General features: G+C 44.2%; 1 protein-coding gene across 8 annotated transcripts in view; it reads right to left on the bottom strand.

Annotated features, from left to right (window-relative positions):
• Window positions 1-25,738, bottom strand: part of plxna4 (plexin A4) — a 721,825-nt gene extending 696,087 nt beyond the window's left edge. For 2 of the 8 annotated variants that reach the window (XM_059987084.1, XM_059987085.1), the window contains exons 1-3: window positions 25,087-25,738; window positions 24,889-24,977; window positions 16,116-17,404 (exon numbers count right to left, since the gene is read on the bottom strand). In XM_059987084.1, coding sequence (XP_059843067.1) covers window positions 16,116-17,282 — 1,167 coding nt within the window. In that variant the 5' untranslated portion in view covers window positions 17,283-17,404; window positions 24,889-24,977; window positions 25,087-25,738. Of the gene's footprint in view, window positions 1-16,115; window positions 17,405-18,534; window positions 18,675-23,597; window positions 24,023-24,888; window positions 24,978-25,086 lie in introns of those variants that run through there. The other 6 variants (XM_059987077.1, XM_059987082.1, XM_059987079.1 and 3 more) reach the window with 6 other exon arrangements.
• Between the last annotated feature and the right edge of the window lie 449 nt (window positions 25,739-26,187).

Here is a 26,187-nt window from a genome sequence, read left to right as displayed (position 1 = left end):
GGTTTACAAAATTAAGAGGAGCAGAATTCAAATTTCAAAGTAAATGTATTATCAAAGTACATATGTTACTATATACAACCATCAAATTCATTTTCTTACAGGCATACTCAAGAAACATAATAGAATCGATGGAAGACTGCACCAAACAGGACGGACAAACAACCAATGTGCAAAAGGCAACAAGCTGTGCAAATACTAAAGGAAAAACAATAATAGATAAATAAGCAATAAATATCAAGAACATGAGATGAAGAGTCCTTGAAAGTATGACTGGAACAGTTCAGTGGGGGGCAAGTGAAGTTGAATGAAGTTATCCCTATTAGTTCAAGAGTCTGATGGTTGAGGGGTAATAACTCAAACTGCTGAAGTGAGAGGTTAAAGATATCAGTGAACACACCAGCCAGTTGATCGACACAGGATTTTAATACTCGGCCAGGTAACCGCATCTGGGCCAGAAGCTTTCCATATGTTCACCCTCCTGAAGGATGCTCTCACATTGGGAGCTGTGGAAGTCCGTGAAAGTTCCCTTCATGTTTTGATGGTCAAACTGAGCATAGAAGGCATTGAGCATATCTGAGAGTGGTGCCTTGTTGTCACCTATGTCGCATGGTTTCACTTTGCATTCAAGCCCTGCCACAGCTGTCAAGCATCCTCCAGTGTTTCAGATTTGGTCCAGAATTGCCACTTCACCCATGAGATGTCTTTCCGGGACCACACCTGAACCTCTTGCATCTTACTCAGTTGGCAGACCAGAAAGCCACTCATCTGGCTCTCAGCAGATTGAGGATCTTGTGGTTCATCCAAGGCTTCTGATTGGGGAAGACTGAGTGTTTTTCTGGGGACACACTTGTCTATAAGTGCTAGAACTATGATGTCTTTATTCAGATCTATGGATGAGTCCTTGAACATGGCCCAGTCTACCAACTCGAAGCAATCCATAGCCACTCCTCTGCCTCACATGACCTCTTTGTCATCCGAATATCTGGTGCTTTGCTCTTTAGCCTCTGCCTGTATGCAGGTAGGACAAGGACAGCCAAGTGATCAGATTTCCCGAAATGCACTCTGAGCCTGGAATGGTGGGCATTCCTCATCATACTATATCAGTGGTCAAGTGTGTTGGGATCCCTGGTGCTGCAGGTTATATGCTGATGGTAACTCAGCAGAAATTTATTCAAATGAGCCTGATTAAAGTCTCCGACTATGATTTGAAATGCGTAAGGTTGGACTGTTTCTTGCTTGGTGATGGCAGCATTCAATATCTCTAGTGTCTCATTAGTGTTAGCTACTGGTAGTATGTAAATTGCAGTCAGGATCACAGAAAACTCGCTTGTTAAGTGCAATAGTCACCACCATGTTCGAGCACACAGGGTTTATCATGAAACATGCTGTGCATCCCCATCTTTAGCCTCATCCAAATCAGCAGTTCAGTCCATCCTGTGTATCAAGAAGACTTCTCACCTTATCAATGCATCCAGTATGTCTGGAGTGAGCCATTTTCCTTCAATGCAGCAACTTTGCTCTTAGATCCTCAGTCTTATTCTCTAGCGACTATACATTTGCTCACAAGACTCTGAGTAAAGGGAGTTTCATTCCTCTGTGTTTCAGCCATTTTTGAGTCCGCCCCTCCTCCCTCTCTTCAGGTCAAGGTGATGTACATCATCCACCTAAAGGTGCTATACCTGCATGCTTGAGAGTCAAGTCCACCGAATCCATCAGAAAATCGGGAAGTTGTTAGTTCATTAAGATGATAGAAAACTGCGTTGCTTCATGGGGAAACTACAGGCTGTAGGTTGCAGCGGGGGTAATTCGGAAGAGCTATATTTAGAAGATTTGTAAGCAGCTCACAACACATCACTGTGGCTCACCAGCACTATTTGCCAACCAAAGATAGGATAGTGAGTTGGAATACTTGTCCCGGGGAAAGGGACTTGAGAACAAAGTGGCATATGTTCAGGGTGAGGGGGAAGAGATTTAATCAAAATCCCAGGAGTACATTTTTCACAATGAGGATGATTAATATTTGGAACAAGCTGTTAGAGATGGAAAATGCTATTATAAAGCTTAAAAGGAATTTGCATAGGAACTTGGATAGGAAAGGAATAGATGGAGATGGGCTTAATATGATATACAGCTGTGCAAAATGTGGATAGACATCATGGTTGGCATGGATACCGTGGGCAATAAGATCCTATTTCATCAGATCCACATAATATTAAGCAGGAGTGACATGATTTGTTCCCCCCCCCCCCCCACGATACCAAGCTACCTCTCTTTGTTGTTAATACTGAATGCAATACCATTCGAAATCCAGAAGGCACAATTGTTTCAACTACACACAGAACTGTACCAGTACTTTATATTGGTTGTGATCTTCCCTGCCCGAGTATCATAGCCTGTATGTTCCCAACCTCAGAATAGAATGTACAATCGCACAATGCATTTCAGGAGGACAACAGAACTGATGGAGCCCTATCCCACTTTACATTTGTCCAGAAAGTCATACTTTGTAAAAAGTTATATTGGTTGAGATGGATATTTGCAAGGACACTGGAGAAAAAAAAAACTGGGCAAAATAGAGCCAGAAGATTTATGACTTGAAGAGTTGAGATGGGGATTTATAGGTGTCATCTTTGATTAGGTGCTAAGCTGGCAGCTCTCCCTGACTGCTGCACACGGAAAGCTGTCTTGGGTCGCTTGAGTGGCAAAAGTCCCAAAACTAAAGCAAAGTAGGTTATAAATAGATTATTGACTCATACTGTAATTTAAAACCTTGTGTGTTTAGTACAACAGCCTTCTGTTTTAACTTACACGACTAATCAATACACTATTACTCTCAGTTTCAGAGAGTGTGAGACATCACAATGGAAAAGATAAGTCTCCTCTAGGAATTTATCCTATTCTTTTGTTCACCAGCTAATGAGAGCAAGAGTGTTTTTCAGTATTTTAAACTTTGTACTGTTTGTTAGAAATTAATTATCCTTGAATTGTTCTCTCTTTGACTGAGCAGGGAGAGTCAATTCCCATTCCAAGGATTTAAGTGTGAAATAATCAAGTACTATCCTGCCCTGTCAGATGTTTGATCATTTGAGCAATTGATAGCTCAGAGCACGCTAGAGTTGAGAAGAATGAGGGGAGATCTCATGGAAAGCTACTGAATATTGAAAGACCCAGATAAAGTGGATGTGTAGATGATGTTTCTTATCGTGGGAGTGTCTAGGACCAGAGGGGACAGACCAGAGGGGACAGCCTCAGAATAGAGAGATGTCCATTTAGAACAGAGATGAGGAGGAATTTCTTTAGCCAGAGGGTGGTGAATCAATGGAATTCATTGCCACAGCTATTTAAAACAGAGATCAATGGTTCTTGATCAGTCAGGGCATCAAAGACTATGGGGAAAAGGCAGCAGAACGGGGTTGAGGGGGATAATAAATCAGCCTTGACAGAGGGTGGAGTAGACTCAATGGGCCAAATGGCTTAATTCTGTCCTTGTGTCTTATGATCTTATGTGTCATATTTTGAGAGAAGAACTAAATCGGGATCTTGCCAAATCAGAATGTAATAAATTTCTAACAGCACTATTTCAAAGAAGTCGCCAGATCCCCCAATCCAAATCACCAACCAAATTATCTGCCCATTATTCTTGCTTTCCCTGGGATCTTCTGTGCACAAGTTGACTGCCACATTTCCTACATTATGCAGAGCCCACACTCAAAAAAGCACTTAAAACATAGAGCCCTACAGCACAGTGCAGTCCTTTGGCCAATGATGTTGTTCCGATCTTTTAACTCATTCTGAGATCAACCTCTCTTCCCTCTTACATAGCCATAGAACCATAGAACATTACAGCATAGAAACAAGCCTTTTGGCCCTTCTTGGCTGTGCCGAACCATTTTTCTGCCTTGTCCCACTGACTTGCACCTGGCCCATATCCCTCCATACACCTCTCATCCATGTACCTGTCCAAGTTTTTCTTAAATGTTAAAAGTGAGCCCGCATTTACCACTTCATCTGGCAGCTCATTCCACACTCCCACCACTCTGTGTGAAGCCCCCACTAATGTTCTCTTTAAACTTTTCCCCCTTCACCCTTAACCCATGTCCTCTGGTTTTTTTCTCCCCTAACCTCAGTGGAAAAAGCCTGCTTGCATTCACTCTATGTCCATCTTAATTTTAGATACCTCTATCAAATCTCCCCTCATTCTTCTATGCTCCAGGGAATAAAGTCTTAACCTATTCAACCTTTCTCTGTAACTCAGTTTCTCAAGTCCCGGCAACATCCTCATAAACCTTCTCGTAAACCTTCGCTTTCAACCTTATTAATATCCTTCCTGTAACTTGATGACCAAAACTGCACAATTTGGCCTCACCAATGCCTTATGCAACCTCACCATAACATTCCAACTCTTATACTCAATATTTTGATTTATAAAGACCAATCTGCCAAAAGCTCTCTTTATGACCCTATCTACCAGTGATGCCACTTTTAGGGAATTGTGTATCTGTATTCACTGACCCTCAGTTCTACTGCACTCCTCCGTGCCCTACCATTTACCTTGTATGTTCTACCTTGGTTTGCCCTTCCAAAGTGCAATACCTCACACTTGCCTGTATTAAACTCCATCTGCCATTTTTCAGCCCATTTTTCCAGCTGGTCCAAATCCCTCTGCAAGCTTTGAAAACCTTCCTCACTGTCCACTACACCTCCAGTCTTTGTATCATCAGCAAATTTGCTGATCCAATTTACCACATTATCATCCAGATCATTGATATAGATGACAAATAACAATGGACCCAGCACTGATCCCTGTGGCACACCACTAGTTACAGGCCTCCACTCAGAGAAACAATCCTCCACTACTATTCTCTGGCTTCTCCCAACGATCCAATGTCTCATCCAATTTACTACCTCACCATGTATACCTAGGTAATGAGTCTTCCTAACTAACCTCCCATGCAGGACTTTGTGAAAGGCCTTACTGAAGTCCATGTAGACAACATCCATTGCCTTCCCTTCATCCACTTTCCTGGTAACCTCCCCAAAAAACTAACAGATTTGTTAAACATGACCTACCACGCACAAAACCATGTTGACTCTCCCTAATAAGACCCTGTCCATCCAAATACTTGTAGATCCTATCTCTTAGTACTCCTTCCAATAATTTACCTACTACCAACGTCAAATTTACCAGCCTATAATTTCCCGGATTACTTTTAGAGCCTTTTTTAAACAACAGAACAACATGAGCTATCCTCCAATCCTCTTGCGCCTCACCCATAGATACTGACATTTTAAATATATCTGCCGGGGTCCCCTGCAATTTCAACGCTAGTCTCCTTCAAGGTCCAAGGGAATACCCTGTCAGGTCCTGGAGATTTATCTACTCTGATTTGCCTCAAGATAGTAGGCACCTCTTCCTCTTCAATTTGTATAGGTTCCATGACCTCACTACCTGTTTGCCTTATTTCCATCTACTCCATGCCAGTTTCCTTAGTAAATACAGCTGCAAAAAACCCATTTAAGATCTCCCCCCGTTTCGTTTGGTTCCATACATAGCTGACTACTCTGATCTTCAAGAGGACCAATTTTATCCCTTACTATCCTACTTCTCTATCATCCATGAATCTATCTAAGAGTTCCTCAAATTCTAGTAACATATTTGCTTCTACCACCACTGCTGGTAGCACATTCCAAGCACCTAACACTCTAGGTGTAAAAAAAAACCTACTTCTGAAATCCCTCCTATACTTTCCTCCAATCACTTTAAAATTACACTCCCGGTATGAGCCATTTCTACTTGGGGAATAAAATGTCTGACAGTCCATTCTCTCTATGCCTCTGATCATTTTGTACACCTCTATCAAGTCAACTCTCATCCCCCTTTACTCCAAGAAGAAAACCCTAGCTCACTCAGCCTACCTTGATATTTCATGAGTTCTAAAGTGCTCATCATTTTCTGAAGTGGTATCAAGCTTGTTGTGAACGGAACTTCAATGGCTTCCAGTTAGCAACTGCCCAAATGGAAAGACAAAGGAGTCTCAAACCTTTAAACTAAGAATACATGTACCAAGATACAGTGAAGAGCTTTGCTTGCACACCATGCAAACAGATCATTCCATATATACGGACATTAAGGTTCTATAAAGGGAAAAACAATAACAGAGTGCAGCATAAAGTGTTACAGTGACACAGAAAGCGCAGTGCAGATAGTCAATAAGGTACAAGGGCCATGGTGAGGTAGACAGAGATCAAGAGTTCATCTCTATCATACAAGAGCCTGATGGCAGTGGGAATGCCTGGTGGTACGCATTCTCAAGCTTTTGTGTTGCTTGCCCAAAGGAAGGGTGTGAGAGAAGATAGAATGAGGGGGCAGAGGGGTTTTCGATTAGGCCATCTTTGATCTTTGCTGGTGGTCAAGTTCCTGCCGCCACCCTTTGTTCCATCCCCTCAGAAGCACCACTTTGCATAAGTTACTTTATGATTCTATACTTTTTTAAAGCAATCCACTCGCTACCTCTACTATTACCTTCCTGTTAAGGTTTATTCTCCACTTTCCTTTATAAAATGTTTCATTTAATTACAAATATCCTCTCTGCAGCTCAGTACTGGTGTACTGGTCTTCTCGGGAGTAGATAAACTCAGTGGCCACTTTATTAGGAACCTCTTGTACCAAGCCAAGTTGCCACTGAGTGTATGTTCGTGGTCTTCTGCTGCTGTAGACCGTCCACTTCAAGGCTCGACATGTTGTGTGTGTCACCTTCCTGTGGCTTGGAGCAGTCTGGCCATCTTCCTTGTGCTCTCTCAATAACAAGGTGTACTGGCCCACAGAACTACCAGATTTATTTTGCTGTTTTCACACCATCCTCTGTAAACTCTGGAGACTGTCGTGCATGAAAATCCCAGGAAATCAGCAGTTTCCAAGATACCCAACCCACCCTGTCTAGAAGTAACAAACATTCCACAGTCAAAGTCACTTAGATTGCATCTTTTCCCCATTCTGATGAATCTCTTGACCATGTCTGCATGATTTTATGTATTAAGTTGCTGCCACATGATTGGCTGATCAGATATTTGCATTAATGAGCAGTTGTACATCATACATTGTACCTAATAAATCCTGTATTGATGCAGGATTGAGCACTGATTGATGACACTAACATCTGCAACTACAACAAACTGATCCATTCAGCAACCCCACTGAAAATCCTCATGACCTCGCAACCGTAACACGAGGCCCCGAGGTAGAACAGAACTAAGCTTTGCTCCTCATTATAGAGAAGTGGGGCACCATGGTATCATAGCGGTTAGCACGACGCTATTACAGTTTGGGGTGTTCTGAAGTTTGGAGTTCAAATTTGGCACCATCTGAAAGGAGTTTGTACACACTCCCAGTGAATCATGTGGGTTTCCTCTGCGTGCTCGGGTTTCCTCCCACAGTCCAAAGACATACTGATTAATAGGTTAATTAGTTATAGTAAATTGTCCTGTGATTAGGCTAGCGTTAAATCGGTTGGTTGGTGGGCCAGATTGGCCTTGTAGTACATTGTCTAAATAAATTGTTTTTTCTGTCAATAGGGTAAGTGGGTTCATTGTAAACCTTAACAGACCCCATCACACTTATCAAATTATGTGTACCTCATCATCCAGTTGAATTGCACTATCTTCCACGGAGAGTTTTATTTATGATTGCATTGCTACTCTTCAGACTGCTGTGAATGTGCATGGGGTCAGCACTGAAACTAGTGAAGGGCACAACAGGGCTAGCAACTATTGCTTGTCAAACAAATTGGAAAAAATTAGATTTATAAATCGCCTTTAAATGTGGGGAATGTCCCAAAAAGGAAAGAAAAAGATGCGGGCAGATAAAAAGGTGTGGTGGGTAAATCGCTTATGAAATCACGGAGGGGCCAAACAGGTGTCTTTTCAATCCTGCTTCCCTTACGAATCAAGACAGAAATGAAAGGGTGGACAACGCAAGCTCAGTCTTCCCAAGCACACCAAAAATAACTGGCTGAGGCAAGATCGGTTGCTACACTGATCCCATGATGCAAGAGAAACAGCAGATGCTGAAAATTCTGGATCAACACACACAAAATTCTGGAGGACCCCAGCAGGTCAGGCAGCATCTATAGAGGAAAATTAGCAATCACCATTTCAGGCTGAGACCATTCATTACGACAAGAGATGAAGAACATCCACAGTCCAGGCCTCTACTCATCACTGGATGATGGGTGATGAAGTCCAGTTGGGGTGCCACAGGATTGGATGTCTGTGCAAGCAGGAGACACAAGTGTTGGTCAGTCAGTGCACCCGAAGTTCAAGCCTAAAGTTTGGGCCCCCTCATCAGCTCAATATCAAAGATCGGAGCCCATTGGACAATCAGATGTCTGGAAGTTGGAGCCCAATGGCCGAAGACTGAAGACTGGAGGCCTGTTGTGGAGTTTGAGGGCTGTCCATGTGTGTGGATAGGTGGGTGCGAGGGAGGAAAGGGGCTTGTTCTGCTGTTGTTTTGTTGCTTGTTGTGTTCTGTGTTCTTCCGCCAAGCCGAGCATGCTTGTTGACGCCAGAATGTGTGGTTTCACTTGCAGACTGACCCCAGCACGTCCCTAGGTTTTGTTGGTTGTAACTTAAACAAGGCATTTCCCTGTATGTTTCATGTATGCGTAAATCAATAAATCTGAATCAGGACAGATCTCGGCTCAAAACGTCGTCTGTTCATTTTTCTCCATAGATGCTGCCTGACATGTTGAGTTACTTCAGCATTTTGTGTGTATGTGTTTACACTGATTCCCTGTGAACCCAGACCTAATAGTTACAGATCTAACATCCTGTATCCACACACCAGTCCTCACTGAGGGATCAACAGTGAAATTGCTCACCCTTTCCAAGTTCCTGGGTGTCAACGTCTCTGATGATCTATCCTGGGCCCAAAATATTGATCCAGTTACAAAGGGGGCACGAAAGCAGCTATATTTCATTAGGAGTTAGAGAAGATTTGGTATGTCACCGAAGATGCTCACAAATTTCTACAGATGTACCATGAAAAGCATTCTAACTGACTTCATCACCATCTGGTATGTGGGGGTGGGGTTGCACAAGATCAAAATAATCAGCAGAATGTTGGCAAACTCAATCAACACCATCATGAGCACATGCCTCACCAGCATCCAGGACACCTTCAAGGAGCGATGTCTCAAAAAAGGCAGCATCCATCATTAAGGACCCCCATCACCCAAGGCAAGCCCTCTTCTCCCTCATCAGGGAGGTGGTGCAGGAGCCTGAAGGCACACACTCAATGATTCAGGACTAGCATCTTCCCCTCTGCCATCAGATTTCTGAATGGACATTGAACCCATGAACACTACTTCACTACTTCTTTTCCTCTTTTTGCACTACTTATTTAATTTAACTTATATATACACATTTATAAAATATATTTCCTACTGTAATTTACAGTTATTATGTATTGTAATGCACTGCTGCTACAAAACAACAAATTTCATGACATATGCCAGTGATATTAAACCTGATTCTGATTCCTACATCTATGTTATATCTACTCCAAGCAAGAACAATATACCAGTCCTGCTCTACAGAAAGGATATTTAAGAAGAAATGATAAATTTTGTAAAGGAATGAGGAGAGGAAACTTACAAAGGGAGCAGTAAAAGAGGTAGCAAGTGCTTTAAAGTTTAAGTGAAATCATCAGGGAATGAGGCAGAGTCAACAAGGTTTTATGAAACAAAAGAATTATATTTGACATTTTTATTATTTTATTTAGTGTGGAACAGGCCCTTCTGGTCCAATGAGCTGAACCACCCAACGACCTACTTACTTAACCCTGGCCTAATCACAGGACAATTTACAATGACCAATTAAACTACCAACTGGTATGTCTTTGGACTGTGGGAGGAAACCGGAGCACCCAGAGGAAACCGACGCGATCACAGGGAGAGCATACAAATTCCTTACAGACAGCGCCAGAACTGAACTTTGAACTGACACCCCAAGCTGTGATAGCATCATGCTAACCACTACACTACCATGGTTCTCCAAATTCACTGGGATTCTTTGAGCATGTAAATGAACAGGATGAATAAGGAGTAACCAAAAGATGGAGGGTATGTAGAATTTCAGAATATTCAATAAGGTACCATATAAAAGGATTACTGCACAAGATTAGAACATACGTGGTTGGGAGCAATATACTGTGCAGTAATGGGCAGAGGAATATTAGGTCAATATCAGCCTAGCAATCAGTAACTAGCAGGCTTCCACATGTAGGAATTCCAACCATTCATAATCTATATTATTGACTTGGGTGAAGCATATTATAGCCAAATTTGCTAATAATACAAAGTTATGAGCAAAGAGCTTGAAAGGAGATATCAATGGGTTCACTGGATGGGTAAGAACTTGGCAGATGGAGTATAGTGTAAAGGAGCAGAAGGAGATGAAGAGGGCTGTAAGCTCAGCCTGCTCCATCATGGGCATTAGCCTCCCCAGCACTGAGGACATCTTCAAAAGACATTGCTTCTTAAAAGCAGCATGTAACATTTAAGGCCCCCATCACCCAGGACATGGTCCTCACTACTACCATCAGGGAGGAGGTACAGGAGTCTGAGGACATACACTCAACACTACCTTGCTATTTTTGCAACACAAAGTCACAGCACATTGGGGATCCGAGTACATGATACAAAATATAAATGCTGGGAAGTTTTGGTGCAGATTTAGAAGTAACGAGTGAGGCCACACCTGCAATATTATGTACGATAATAGAAGACAGCGGACTTTGTCAAGCAGCTGTGGCGAATGATGGGCCTAAAAAGATAAAGGGGGTGACCGGGCTCTGGACTCCTCTTTGTCACTGTTAACTAACTTTTGCATCACAATGGCCAAGTTATTGCTACAGAAGATCCCTCTTGAACTTGTCAAGTTGGACCAGGTGTGTGAGTGGTGAGTGTGAGAGTGTGAGAGTGTGAGAGTGTGAGAGTGTGAGAGTGTGAGAGTGTGAGAGTGTGAGAGTGTGAGAGTGTGAGAGTGTGAGAGTGTGAGAGTGTGAGAGTGTGAGAGTGTGAGAGTGTGAGAGTGTGAGAGTGTGAGAGTGTGAGAGTGTGAGAGTGTGAGAGTGTGAGAGTGTGAGAGTGTGAGAGTGAGAGTGAGAGTGTGAGAGTGAGAGTGAGAGTGTGAGAGTGTGTGTGTGTGTGTGTGAGTGTGTGTGCGCGACACACACACACACAGGAACTTTGACAAAGGTATCAACATCACTGAAATAAAGTAACAGGATTGAGAGAACATACAGTACCCTGGAAAAAAAAAGGTAACTGACAAGGCAATTAAGTGCAGAGTTGGGGAGGTCGAGGGAAAGAGCATCTGGAAGATGAGGGAGGTAACAAAGTTGCCATAAGCTGCCTGCACAGCTGAAAGTTTGGAGTACAGATAGTCTATGTCATAGTCCAAGAAAGCTAACAATCTGCAATCGCAGTAGGATAGGAGTTGCCCGGAGAAACAAGGCCAAACAATGGACAACATCGCCCAAACAACTGAGCACTGAAAATGGAGACAGGTAATCAATGCCCGTGACTGTATGGATCTCCTCCCACAGTCCAAAGACATATCAGTTGGTAGGTTAATTGGTCATTGTAAATTGTCCCGTGATTAAGCCAGGATTAAATCAGGGGATTTTGGGTGGCATGGCTCAAAGGACCGGGAGAGTCTCGCCCACGCAATAAAACAATCAATAAATAAACAGATCAGACAGGCAGGCAAGAAGGACTCAAGTGCTCACGGATGGTCTGGCCATCAATGCACATATTTTGCAAAGACATTGAGATATTGTGGTTACAAGCTTAAACAGTAAAATTGCAGTGGAATGAAAATTATTATCAAACCAAATGAGGTAGCTGAGCTAGCTGGCTCAGCACAAGACCCAATTGAAAACAATACATTTCCTGATCCGGTGACATGATTCTGTGGCACATGGTTCATTTACACTCTTGAACCATCAGAACACTCCATTTTAATATGCACGTAGTGCTGTGAATAATTCATAAGCCCTAAAGTCACAAATAAATCACCAGCCTTACAAGTAAGGTTTAAAAAAATATGAAAACACTTATATACCCCACTCAAATTAATTTTATCATATTTGAAATAAGGATTCTAATTTCTTTGCTGATACAACAAAAATGAATCAAGGAATGCCAAGTGGCTATTAAAAGATAATGCAGAATTTTGTCACTGCAGAAATTAATTCATGTAGCAATGCAAATGAACTACCCATCAAATGAGGACTATCACCACACATTCTTCAAAACCGGCTAAGCACAAAGTCTGAAGCTGTACATTTAATCTCTGTTGCAAAGTGTGTGCTCAATTTGATATGTACTAGAGGAAACAAAGTCAAAAGATATGTCCTAGGAGAGTGAAATGAGGCTCACGCAGACCATAAACCATTTGGGCCAAATGGATTTGGATATAAAAATTAGAACAAGTCACGGTAAAGACAAGAGGTATCACAATTTAAATGAAGTATTTGATTTATGCCCCATCTCTGAACTGAGACTGTTAGACCTCTTAACACCCTGCTGTCACCCAGCACAAGTGTCTCAATGCCCTGCTTTCCCCGACTCCCCAACTCTCATCCTTCACTGGTCACTTTTAACCTCTTATTGCTGCTGTTTCACATATTGATAATACTGTTTGTGCCAGTGACAGCATACTGTCTTACCTAGTCATGCACCTTGCACTTTATGTCAACCTGTCAGTCTTCAGGCCTTGTCACTCAGGAACTTGTGCTGACATTAGTATTGGGGCAGAACGGTAGCGTAGTGGTTAGCACAATCCCTTACAGTACAGGCAACCCGGGTTCAATTCCCACTGCTGCTTGTAAGGAGTTAATACGTTCTCCCTGTGTCCATGTGGGTTTCCTCCCACAGTCCAAAGACCTACTGGTTGGTAGGTTAATCAGTCATTGTAACTTGTCCTGTGAGTGGGCTAGGATTGAATCGGCACATTGCTGGGCAGCGTGGCTCAAAGGGCCTACTTGGTGCTGTATCACAATAAATAAATCAATATTTTGTGGCTCTACCTGCTGGATCGTAACTATATGTACTGTGTTTTTCACCCTGGCCCGAGAGGAACAATATTTTGTTTGACTGTATACATGTGTACGGTTGAATGACAATAAACTTGAACTTGGAAGGACATCTGAAAGTGCAGAGCTTTTCCCAGCTAACACTGCTTCCTCAAACAACAGATGCAGGTTAACTGGTCATTCATACACAGTGGATGCCAGTTAATTGGGCCATCAGTTAATCGGGACAGCCGCTTATTTAGGACAACACTTGCAAAACAAAATCTAATCGAGAAAATGGCTGCAATTCTATTTATTTGGGATGCAATGCCACTTAATTGGGACAGGAAACTGTTTCCAAACAGTTTTCAATTACTGTTAGTCGCGTACACTTGTGTGGCCATTAATCACTATACCGTGCTTAGAGCAAACAGTTTTTAAAATAGCATCAGTTGTGTGTGCTTGTATTCAAAAAGCAGTGATTTTAATACCTCAACAAGTTAGGACCTATGAAGAATTAAGGTATTGGCAATCATCTTGAATGGGACAATGAACATGAAGATTTGGAGGATTCATGTATGAAGCCGTCCATCATCTGACTCAGTATGTATGTTAATTTGTTCATTAACACTCAAAAGAACACAGGAGTATATACTGGATGAATTCCTCAGTCGATAACTATTAGGAACCAATACATCGTTTTATAGTATTGCAGTAGTAATGAAAATACTCTAATTTGTTCTGCATTTCATTTAAATACATAATTTGTTACTCAGTAAAATGGTAGTTTATCTTTTTTATACCTCTTTACTATTTTCATGAAACTTTGGCTAATTGGGCAGTGGTTTAATTGGGTCAAAATGATCAGGTCCCAATGTGTCCCAATTAACTGGAATCCACTGCATTATGTTTGCTGGACCTTGCTCTGTGTAACACAGTGGAGTTTTAAAGGGCACAGCAACGTCAAGTGCTCTTCAATAATCAATCCATTATACAAGAAGATGTCTTAAGTAATTAAACTTAATAAATGAAAGCTTTCTTTCTAGGTTGCTAATTACATTTTGTTTCAAGAAATTAGATTTGTTTCAAAGGCAGAAGCTGAGGGTATACACTCAGTGGACATATTAATAGGTACACCTGCCCGCTGATGCAAATATCTAATCAGCCAATGATTTAGCAGCTATGCAATGCATAAAAGCATGCAGACATGGTCAAGAGATTCAGTTGTTGTTCAGACCAAACATCAGAATGGGGAAGAAATATGATCCAAGTGCCTTGACTGTGAAATGATTGTTGGTGCCAAATGAGGTGGTTTGAGTATCTCAGAAACTGCTGATCTCCTGGGATTTTCATGCACAACAGTCTCCTAGAGTTTACAGAGAATGGTGTGAGAAAAATTCAGTGAGTGGCAGTTCTATGGGTGAAAATAACTTGTTGATGAGAGACGTCAGAGGAGAATGGTTCAAGCTGACAGGGTGGTGATAGCAATTCAAATAGCCATGCATTATAAACTGTGGTGTGTAAACCAGTACCCCTGAATGCACAACATGATACTTGAACTGGATGGGCTACAGCAGCCAAGGACTACATTTGGGTTCCACTCCTGTACCTAATAAAGTGGCCAGTGACTGTATATCAAGTCCATATACTATTTTTGTGGCTCAGAACATACTTGAAACTCTGCTCTTATAGAGCACCTGTCATCACCCAAGGATACCACAGAGTATTTTTTTTTACAGCACAGAAGGGTTGAACTGCAGGCACCTCCACAATTTAGGAAACACAGTGGTCAGTTTGTGCACAACAAAGTCCTACCATCAGCAATGTGATAAATAACTAATCTGTTCTGATTATAAACACAAAGGATTCTGCAGAGGCTGGAAATCCAGAATGACACACACAAAATGCTGAGGGAACTCAGTAGGTCAGGCAGCATCCCCCTTCCTTTCTTTCCAGACCAATGAAGGGTCTCATCCTGAAACATCAACTCTTTATTCCTTCAGATAGATACTGCCTGACCTGCTGAGTCCTGCCTGTATTTTGTGTCTGTTAATCTGTTCTGATGACATTGATTAAGGTGGAAATGCTGGTCATGATACTGGGGATAGATCCTCTCTTGTTCTTTAAACAAAGCTGAGGAAAGAGCTTCCCAATGTACCCATTCCACTTATTCCTAAGTTAGCAGCTCCAGAAGGTTTCAATGAACGTCGGCCAAAACTGCACTTAGTCCAATGCTTCCATTCAAGACTGAAGTGTGTCATAGGCGTGGGTGCTTAGCCATTGAGTCAAGTAGCATGAAAACAGGTCATTTCGCCCGCCATGTCTGTGCTGAACACCTGTCCATATCATTCCCATTTCCAGCACTTGGTCCATAACCTTCTATGGCTACGTGATTCAAGTGTTCATCAAACTGGGATCCCTGGACCCCTTGCTTAACGGTATTGGTCCATGGCATAAAAAAGGTGGAGAAACCCCAGTTCTGACACTTCGCAGGTGTTATCAACAACTCTGTTTCCACCACTCTCTCAAGTCCTCCTCAGATCCCTTGTAAATCTCATTCCCCTTACTCTAAAAATGTCCCCTTTTTGTGCTAGTTATGACCTTCACAGATGTTATAACGCTTCAATCACTTGGGTGAAATGAGAACTAATGCGGGCTTGTTCTTGGAGAAACGTGGCTCCGGGGGGACTGCCGCGCACATCAGTCTACAGGACATGACGCTCAGGGTCTTGGGCTCCATCATTGTTCAGATTTCTGTAACTGTATGTTTTTCTGCTGTCAAACTTTCACTTGCTAAATGCGCTGTGTGTGACTGTTGGTTCTGTGTTTTGCACTTTGGCTCCAGTGGGACGCTGTTCGTTTTGCTGCATTTATGTGCATGATTGGATGACAATTAAACTTGAATTTGAACTTGAATTAATGACCCTCTTAACTTCTCTGCGGGGAAAACGGACCTAGTCTGGTCTCAACCTCTACGACTGTACACGGTCGCCAACAAAACCGAACGGGGAAAGGTAGACAACACAGAGAGTGAGCTTACCGCGGATACACACGGGATGTCCTTAACTTTGAGCCAGGCGAGGTCCAACAAGCCCTCTCCCCGATAGCAGGACTGCAGCCGCTTCTTGATGTGTTCGTTGATGGTGTTGAGCACGAACATACAAAGCACGGACTCGTCGGGGGGTTGGCTGCGCTGCTTCTGGCCCTTGGAGAAGACGGCGAAAAGCACGTCGTCCTGCCCGGCAGTAATGCGCAGTGCCCGAGCCAGCACAGGGCCGGCCTTGGCCAGGTGGGCGGCTTGTAGCAGTCGGTACTCCACACCGTCCTTCACGCATCCAATGGGCATTTCCACGTACGAGTTGAAGGTAGTGTCGGCTTGGCAGAGGCGCACCAACTTGGAGGTGTACACCCTCTGGCGGGTGGAACCCGGCCCGGCGTGGACCAACTCGGGCTGCAGCGTCAGGAAGTACACGAAAGCCGAGCTGCTGAAACCATAGATGTAGTAGATGTCAAAGTCGGGGATGACGGTGAAGGTGTCAGACGGGATCTTGATGAGAGAGGCTACGAATTCGTCATGGAAGACATAGGAGAACATCTCGTCGGCCTCCGGGTTGCTGGCGAGCAGGCGGCTGGAGATGGTTGGGAAATACTCGGGTTTGCCATCCACGGCCGTGGCCACAAACAGCTTAGAGCCCTGCCCCTGGCCCGCCACGATGACCCCAAACACCGAGCCGCTGTCGTTGACCCCGGAGAGGTAGTGCTCCTTCTTGTGGAAGGGCTCGCCCAGCTTGAAGAGGTCGTTGAGTCTCAGCACCTTGCAGATGCCCTGGTACAAGCTCCCGCAGGCTATCAGCCGCCGCTCCACCTGGTCGATGAGCAGCATCTTGTTAACGTTGTCGGTGAGGCGCAGGGGCTCGCTGCACGGTTGCACGATACGGGGCGGGTAACAGTCCGGGTTATCCTCGTCCGGTCCCGTCTGGTGGACCACCAGGAGCTGCAAGTCGCTGGAGAGTTTGTAGATCCGGTTCACCGCTCCCAGGTACACGCTGCCCGTACGTTCGTCCACTGCCAGGTGGTTGAACGCCCAGTTGGCGTTCTCCCCTCGGAAGGTCTTGTACTCTGGGTTAACTAACTCCCGCCGACCGGAGACGACCATCAGCAGCAGCTGGAAGATGAAGTAACTGAGGCTGCCGCTGCTCGCTGCCATATCTTCCACCCTCTTTGATTCAAAATTCTGGCCGCTTGTTCCTGCTTTACGCTTTACTCCCAGCTCAAGAACGCAGTTACAATCCGCCCACCACGGGGTGTCCGGCCCTCAGCATCGTGAACCTGAACAGGGAGAGAGAGAAAGATTAAGTACCAGAGTTGTCATCAGTGCCGTGGCCTGGTGAAAGGGAAGGAGTGCGTGAGTGTGGGATGCATAAACTTTGCTTAGTCCCTCTCCATGGTACTCGCTTCATCCCCTTCTTGTATTCGTCCCTTTCTGATCCCTACAATGTCGGGGTCTCTCTCCACCCTCCGCATCAGCCAAGTGCCCCCCGCACTTCTCCATCTTCAAGGTGATATAGTGACGATGAGCTGCCACCCGGGATTAAACAGCGCCCCAACCAAAGGATGAAGAATCCAATTTTACGATCTTCATGGTATACAGCGCACAACACAGAATGGGAATCTACCACTGATCCGTACCCAACTTCAATAAAGACTACTGTTGCCCCGAACCCCGAATCAACGGCATTACCAAATAATCAGGATGTTGCGTTCAATGCAAGTACCTCAAATAAATAAGGCAACTTCCAAAATCTGCAATGTATCTTAATCAACTCCCAGACAGCCTTCAGGACTTCACTCTCCAATACCTACAGGTAACGAGTTGTCTCATCCTTATTCCCGCAGCAATGCTTCGGCCGAGATGAGTACTCTTTAAGACCAGGGCTTTAGCCTCCGCCCACACCGCTCTCCCATTGGCTCTTTCGCGTCGTTCGGGACGCCCCCAAAAGCTAGCCTTGCGCTCATTGGCTACCTGCAAAGCTCGTCAGGATATCTGCCCGCCTCCAACAGAACCTTTGAAAGGATTCACGGAGAGATTTGCTATTCTTCAATTATCAGTCTAGGATTTACCCATTAGTACAAAGACCCAATCGACAAAACAACTGCAGCGAGAAAGGTGATGCAATACTACATTGCAATAATTAGAACTTCAACTGAATTAACAGCCAACTTTTAATGAATTAAGTAGATCAATGTGCTCTTTATGAACTTAGAACATTTAGCGCTAACGTCTGATAAAAGAAAAGGGTGACAGAGGAATTAGTCTGGCTGTTCTTTTCGGACAGCTGAATTTCATGAATAAGAGAGGCAGCCTTCAATCTACTTCGCCTCTAGCAACAGTCTACACGCCGCCAGCCCCATTCCGTCTCCGTTCCTCGCACAGCAAGGATGATAAAAATAGACCCTACCAAGTAACAGCGCTCGTTCCCTGCGGGAGGAGGGATCCAGTCCAGCCGAGGGAAGAAACGAGAACTGCTTCGTGGGGTAGTTGAAGCAAGGACGGGTTTCGCGAATCCGTCCTGACTTGGTGCGGATTGTTCGAGGCCACGGGATCCGCGCGTCACCACATCGGGCCAACCCTCAAGGGCGGCTGCAAGGAACTCGCTGAATCCCGGCCAATGTTTTAGGGGTCGATTACCCAATGCTTCCTCTCTCGTCGGCTACAGCACGTAACCCTGGGTCAAAGTGCATGCCACCGCGGGGCTCAATTGTTTAAGAATAAAGTTTGTTTGAATGAACTAGAAATTAATTCAAAAGTTAACGATGATTGAAAAAGGCAATGACTCTAACTTTGGAAATCTTGGCGATGGCACAGCACCACATGCTAATTCTTTTTAAAAACATGCTTAGGTAGATGTGTTTAGTCCCTATGATTCTGAATAAGTGATTAGGATTTCACTGTTGTACTCTTGTTTGGAAGCCCTAATTAATAATTAGATGTGTACAAAGATCTCTCCAGATTCGACTCCAGGGCGCTTGACCTTCCCAACCTTGGCCTCTGCTGACAAATTGTTCGGATGCAGGTCGGCTCTTTGTAAAATACAACTCGGGGCTGCATTATTTTTAGGACCGCGCGTCAATTTCACAAGGAAACTCGCAGTCTTGCCAAGTCTGGGACTCGCGCAGACAGACAGGCTTTTGGGAAGGAACTCCGTTCCCTCCCGGCCCTGGAATAATTCTAAACGATCCTCTCCAATATCAAGTGCCAAATCTGAAAAGGGGAGAATCAGACTTCCGCTATCTCCCGAGTGCTCAATTAACAATCAGTACTGATTGCATGTAACACCACACAGACCCAACTGTTGAAAATGTTTCTGTCCAGCAAAGATTTCGCTGGAAATATGGTGAGTGGGGTTGACGTGCGTCTCACTCGAGTCGCCAGTACTTGCACAGATCGACATCTACATTATATCTAGTTCGTATTGCCGCACGTATTGCGATACGCAGCCAGAGGCAAGTTCAAAAATAATCAAGTTACTCGGCTGCTAAATCAGAACTTTGTTTCAACTGCATCAATGCGAGGACTTAACAGCGGGTGAAAGAAAGAACGGGAATTGGGCCGCGAAAGCGTTCGATCTTCAGGAGGAAATCTTTAATTACGCACAGAATGGAAAGGGAGCAGCCTGAATCCCCGAGGTTACACTGAAAGACAAGGCGGCCAAGCAGACTATTTCTCTGGTCAGTTCCGAAACTACGCCAACGAGATACGGTGAAATACGTTCCTATACGGGATCCTCGTTAGAATCTGCTTTATTAAATGTTATAAAGCTCACCACTAAATACAAGCATCTTTAAACTAAAGATGAAAGTGGAACACGTAACAATTGCACCTTGTGCCCCGACAATCTGTTGCTGACAGTAGCAGGGCAGCAGATCAGGTACAGTACTGCTTTCACAAGGAGCTCGGCGTTCGCGAGGGGCATGAAGTTGAGCCTGGCCGTTTCAAAAGATAACGCGCTCCAACCCAGCACCACCTTTCTTTCCACTTCGCGCGCCTTTTCCGCTCAGATCCCCTACCATCAATCGCAGAAAAAAACACATAGAATACTTGAGATGTACTCAGTGACCTAACGGATGCTGCTGTCGCCATGAAATCGACCTTCCAATGACCACGTCGACTCTTTCCCGAACCCTGCTGGCATCTCCTTCCGAGCCACCCTCGACGATATGAACCATAGCCAACTCACAGTAGTCAGGCACTCAACAAATGATAAGCAACGCCGCTGTTCCAATTACAGCTTGCAAGTCCCAGAATCTACCTGGAGAACACGCACTCTTTGTTACAGAGTACTGGGAAAAAGCCCGTTAATTTCACACAAGGAAAATTCTGCATTGAACCCCCCCCCCCCCCGCCAAAAGATACGCTGTTGATTGGTTGAGCTCCTTTTACTGGTGCACTGGTGGCTTGGGGATCTCAGGGATGACAGTTTAAGAGTGATCCCCTAACTAATTGGGACGAAGTCAAGTCAAGTTTATTGTCATTTAACTATATACGTGTATACGGTCAAACGAGACAATGTTTCTCTGAACCGGATGTAAAGCACAGCAGTACGCATAACTCACATATAACACACAATAACTTAGGAAGGTAAGAAAGCTGCCGATGGCCAATTTTATTGTTTTTTAAAAAAAAGTGTATCAGTTGATCCAACCTTCTCAGCTAATATCATTCTGTGTTCTTCTGGACCCTTACACGAAAAAATTAATCGAGTAAGATCTCGAATAATCATTAATCGGAAAGGGATAAAGGGTTCAGAAGGAACTAGTTTCTTTCTGGTTTCTGGGCGCGTCGGTTGGGTGACTGAGTAATACAAATCATTGGGAAAAACCTCAAGTTAAAGAGTTAACGTCATTGACGTTTAATTGAATATCACTATAAACATTTTCAATATTATTTTCTCTATTGTAGATTTAGACAGCAAGGGAGCAGATCCATCCAGTCCAACGAGCCCACGCCCGCCCCATTATACCCAATTAACCCGCTTACTAATGTGGGAGGAAACAGGAGCAGCCGGAGGAAACTCTCGCGGTCACGAAGAGAACGTAGAAACTTTTGCAGGAATTGAACCTGGGTCACTGGTATTACATTAACCGCTACGCTACCTTGTCACCCATGTCATTTGTTTAAATACGCGGTGTAGGTATTGCGTATATAAACAAATACACCGAAAACATGTCAAGGCACCGCACGAGTAACTGATTATAACCTTTAATTATATTGTGATAAACTATATTGCTTGTATCAAGTATAAAATAGTTATAACCCAGCGTTAAAAAGCCTTACTTCAGAGCAATCGCTCCTAATACGCAATAAAATAACCTTAAATCAAGAATATAAAAACGATCATGGTAATTAACCTACAAATTTGGGGAATAAATTTGTTAAATACAAACTTTCAATAATGGTTGGAGCTGAATTTATTGCGTAGTAACAATTTAAATAATTTCTCAACACTTGAAATTTAAGTGGTATAAGAAGGATATCTTTTTTATTTTAAAACATGCTATCTTGCTTCAATCTCATTAAGATCAATTACAACCATCTCATTCTCTTCCACCCGATGTGATGACTAGGGCGCTAGGACCCAGCAGATGAAGTGTGTTTGAAACTCTCTGTATCTGTTTCAACTCGAGTTTGTAACCGATTCCAGTTTAGTTCATTCGCGATGAGGTGGCCCAGTGATTGTCAGCTCAGCCATTCATCGCTACTGAGACTGAGGCGGGGCGCTCCTGTAGCCGAGTGCCTGTAACAGTCTTAGTGTTCAGAAAGGAAGGGAAAGTGACTGGCGTTACCGCAAGATGGGAGCGCGGTGGGAAACACCGCTGGGTCCTAGTGCCGATGTATGAAAGCTCACTTCACATTATTTTATCTAATAATAAATTGTTTTCACCTAATATAACGAAATTACACTCACCTTTCTAGTATGTAAATATGAAAGCGTGCTATAATTTTCAGAACCAATTTTGTATTGTTATGAACAGTGCAATATCGTTTTCTCAGCAAAATATCAGCCAAATTATTTGTAAGTATAAGTCGAGTTGCAGATTTAATTAAGGCAAATTGAACATTTCGGTTTAGTTTAAGCAGATAGGTGATTACTATTTTCCTGGTTTGGTGACCCAGTGGGTGGAATGTTCCGTTTCTATAAACAGCTGATCTGGAATCTGGGTCAAAGTCAATACCAAAAGGTGACCCCTGCGACTTCATACTTCCTACCATGGTATTCCAACTCACAACTTCTCCCGCCCTCCTCCGTCAACTCGCAGCTGTATGGGGATCCCTTTTCACAAACGGACTCCCCAGATGCGGGCACTCAGAAATCTCTCCCTCTCTCATACGTTCTTTCTCTCGCCCATTTTCTCTTTCATTCTCTCTCACCCGCCTCTCACAGAGAGAGTATGAGAGACAGAGAACGATCGCCACATAATCCTGCGAAGAGTGTGATTTATTTACACAGTTAAGACGACCACATCGGTGTCTTCCTCTTAACTCAATCCGCTAAGGAGATTCCGGGTTGCCCTAATACCATCAACCCAAATAAATCTCACAAAATGCCTCTCCCCTTGTTAAAAGAGCGAAACACTGCCAATACCGAAGAGAAATTTAACACAACCTTTCTCCCTACACAGACTCCACACAATCACTGCAGTGACCATCGATGATAATTGTTACAATGCGACGGCAGAATTAGACCCTACTTAGCTGATGGGCCAATTGAAACATCAAGGACGGACAATCAACCTGAGCGTTTACAGTGGTATTTGAAGTGCCCCTATGTTAACTTAAAAAAAAGTTCATTAAAATCCAGTTTAAAGATAGTGAACTAATGATCTATCAAACCAAGATAGCACTAGACTCTAGTGACTAGAGTGTAGTTTTCTTCATTACCATTAATCGGGTTAATCAGGAAAATTGGCCTTTAATTTCATTAATCGGACTCATTACGAGGAATATGTTTCCCTCGCTCTGTCGCAATCGGAAGAGCGGTTTGTTTTACTGCTGTCAAGAAGGCTCTGAGAGAAGATTCTGTCCATACTCGGTTGCCCTGAGACAAGCCGGAGTTCGAGCCACGATCTCTGCATTTCAATTACAATCCGCGGCGAGTGGAGAATTCCGAGAGATTCGCCAGCAGAGTGGGGAAAGCGAGGTGACTCCGGAGACGGCACTGAAGGAGTAGAGGACTTGCTCATGCCCGCGCCGCCAGCCTGGATTTCAGGTAGAAGTCTCCGGAGACATTGACAGGACCGTGCGTCCCTCTCTCTCTCTCACACACACAGAGTCTGATCCCAGAGGCCTCGCGAAATTAAATATACTCCGTTGTCATACTGCACAAATAAATAAACGTCCTCCTTTAAATCCCTAAACCCACTATTTTTCATTTTATTCATGCCAAGGGTTGATTTTCCGATATGAAAGATTCTCCCATTCTCTTTCACCTTGTTCGGATAAACAATCCAATAGTACACTTACCTTGCTCGTATGCTTAATTTAAAGATAACAGTAAGCCACTGCAGGGCAAAACGCAACACGGGACACAGAAGCGCCTCTCCACAGAATTAAAGTGTACTGGAAGTCACTGCCTCGGCTGTGACCGGCAGCAAGTGTGGACGCGGACAGCCAGCCGATAGAACGCGTGTTATCTGCTCACGGCAGACCAGTGCCAGTCCAATGAGTATGCAGATCGATCTGAGCGCATTGGACCTGTAGACAGGTTGAATCGACGGGAAAGGCATTGGAAGAGTGAGGAACCATGCTCGAGATGGCATCTCGGTTTTATACTTCATAGTCTGGTTTGCCGACTTGCCGATGGCGCTTTAATGTTTCCACCGCCACACCGGAACGGGATCCTTTGAAATAATTCGGCGGGCTTTAGGACACTACGGAATAATTTCTCTGTTTTCTCTGTTCTCTCTCTCTCTCTCTCTCTCTCCCTCTCCCTCCCTCCCCACCCCCTACTCTCTCCGCCTCTCCTCTTTTTCTTCCCCCTCTCTCCCCCCTTTTTCTCATCCCCTCTCTTTTTCTCAACCCCTCTCCCTCCCACCCACTCTCTCTCCCCACCTCTCCCTCTCGGGGGAGGAGAGCTTGTACCTGTAAGCAACACGGGCAATCCCCAGTCTATCAGCCAGCAAGGGAATACGGTCAAACTGAATACTGGTACACTAATGCATATACTGTAACTCATAATACATACACAACCACTCTGCTCGTTTAAGAAGCACTGATAGACATACATAGAGGCAGAAGCACATACACTGACTCTGGGAAGAGACACTGGCATATACCACTGACAGTGTTAAACACACGGGCACATATCATACTGATTTACGCGCGGGCGAGTGCGCGCGCGCGCGCACACACACACACACACACACACACACACACACACACACACACACACACACACACACACACACACACACACACACACACACACACACACACACACACACACACACACACACACCCCGTTCCATTCACCTTTCAAAATAAAATAAACAGCGGTGAGAGGCAACATTCTTAGAAATAATGCCAGTCAGTAAACGAGGTGAAATCCTTCCTGAATGGGAAGCTGAGGGTGCGTTTGTAAAATCGTGAGGGGAAGAAACCGAATCCACACTGCCACCTGCACTAGGCACTTACAACAGAAGGCTGTGGCGGTCCAGAATGCATGGGCTCGTACATTGGTCGACCATCGCTGTAATTGCAAGGGGTTATTATTTTTCGGCTACTAGTTATTTTGGTTGCAAAAACGGAGCCTTACCAGTTAGTTGGTACAGCAGTCGATCAGCCTCGATTACTAAGACCTTGATGATCCGGCGGCGTTAAATTCTTTTGCCGGTTATATACGTACTGTATATAGGATTGGGTAGTTAGTATTTCATTACTTGCAAATGAGATTGAAACTGACTCTATTGGTGCAGCTAAACTTCCCATTACCGGTCTTCAACGGTTCACTTACCTCCGTTGCTGCCTGGTTTGCGTTAGCACAGCGCCGCATTGACACACTGCAAAGACGGTGAGATCAAATCCTGGCACACCTCAGAGATATGCCCCTCAAAAAAATAGATAAGCCTCTCTTGATCTTCATCTACTTAAAACAGACCCTGTGAAGAACGTAAGTGAATGCTGAATATCACCGACTTCTCACGGCGCCCTCTGCCCCCTTCCCCAAAGCAAAGCCATGAAACACTTGTACACCTCAGTCCATTCTGAGTGGAATCGAGGTTTCACGGGTAGATCTCCCGCTCGCTAGTGGCTCACTCCTTCCTCGCTCCGTCCTGACTGCAAGCGCCGAATTCAGCCGGCGAAAAGCAGCAGAAACCGCCGCGGCAGCGACCGAGGCGGAGGGATAGCGCGGAAATCTTCTCTGGACTGCTGTCGCAAGATCAGATTCGCGCATCGAAGATTGGAGGGGGGAAATGCAGGCACCAACTTTGCCTCGAATACGTAAAGTCAAGTGTGTAATTGTGTGTATGTAACTGTGCTGCCTACTTGCATTTCGACAGGGCGAGTGGCGGCCAAGCTTCGCACCCGTTTGCTGCCGATATTCCACCTCAGTGACGTGCAGTTACTCTTAGTTATTGTGATAATTATGCTATTTACAGCTCGGGTTACATCGGACGAAATACAAACGTGCTTATCGGAAGTAGTATCTGCAATTATTAACGGTGCTTGCTTTCGTTGTGAATGAAGTGCGTATTGGAGAGTGCCGCAATATTCCACGGATTCAGAGAACATGACTGCGGGCTCCAAGGATGCTGCATTCAAATATTTAACTCACTTGGCACAAACTTTCTCTAAAACTTATCTTACATTTAAAAAATCCATTGTAACCACTTATTTTAAGACATAAAATTAAACCTGCCGAAGATCGTTAATGATCAATGATTGCGGATGGAGGATTATGACAGGCCATTCGTTTCTTTGGAAGACCACTTCTTTGAAATTCACGCTACCTTTTTAAATTTCCCAAGCGTCCTGCCGCATGGGAGTTTCGAACAAAAAACGCCGACAATTCCTCTCACCTCCACAGACGCTGTTCGGCCTGTTGAGCTCATCC

Source organism: Hypanus sabinus, chromosome 13, assembly GCF_030144855.1.
Source record: "Hypanus sabinus isolate sHypSab1 chromosome 13, sHypSab1.hap1, whole genome shotgun sequence".
Taxonomy (NCBI): Eukaryota; Metazoa; Chordata; class Chondrichthyes; order Myliobatiformes; family Dasyatidae; genus Hypanus; species Hypanus sabinus.
Note: the sequence above shows the minus strand (reverse complement) of the source record. Positions and strands in the feature narration are given on the sequence as shown.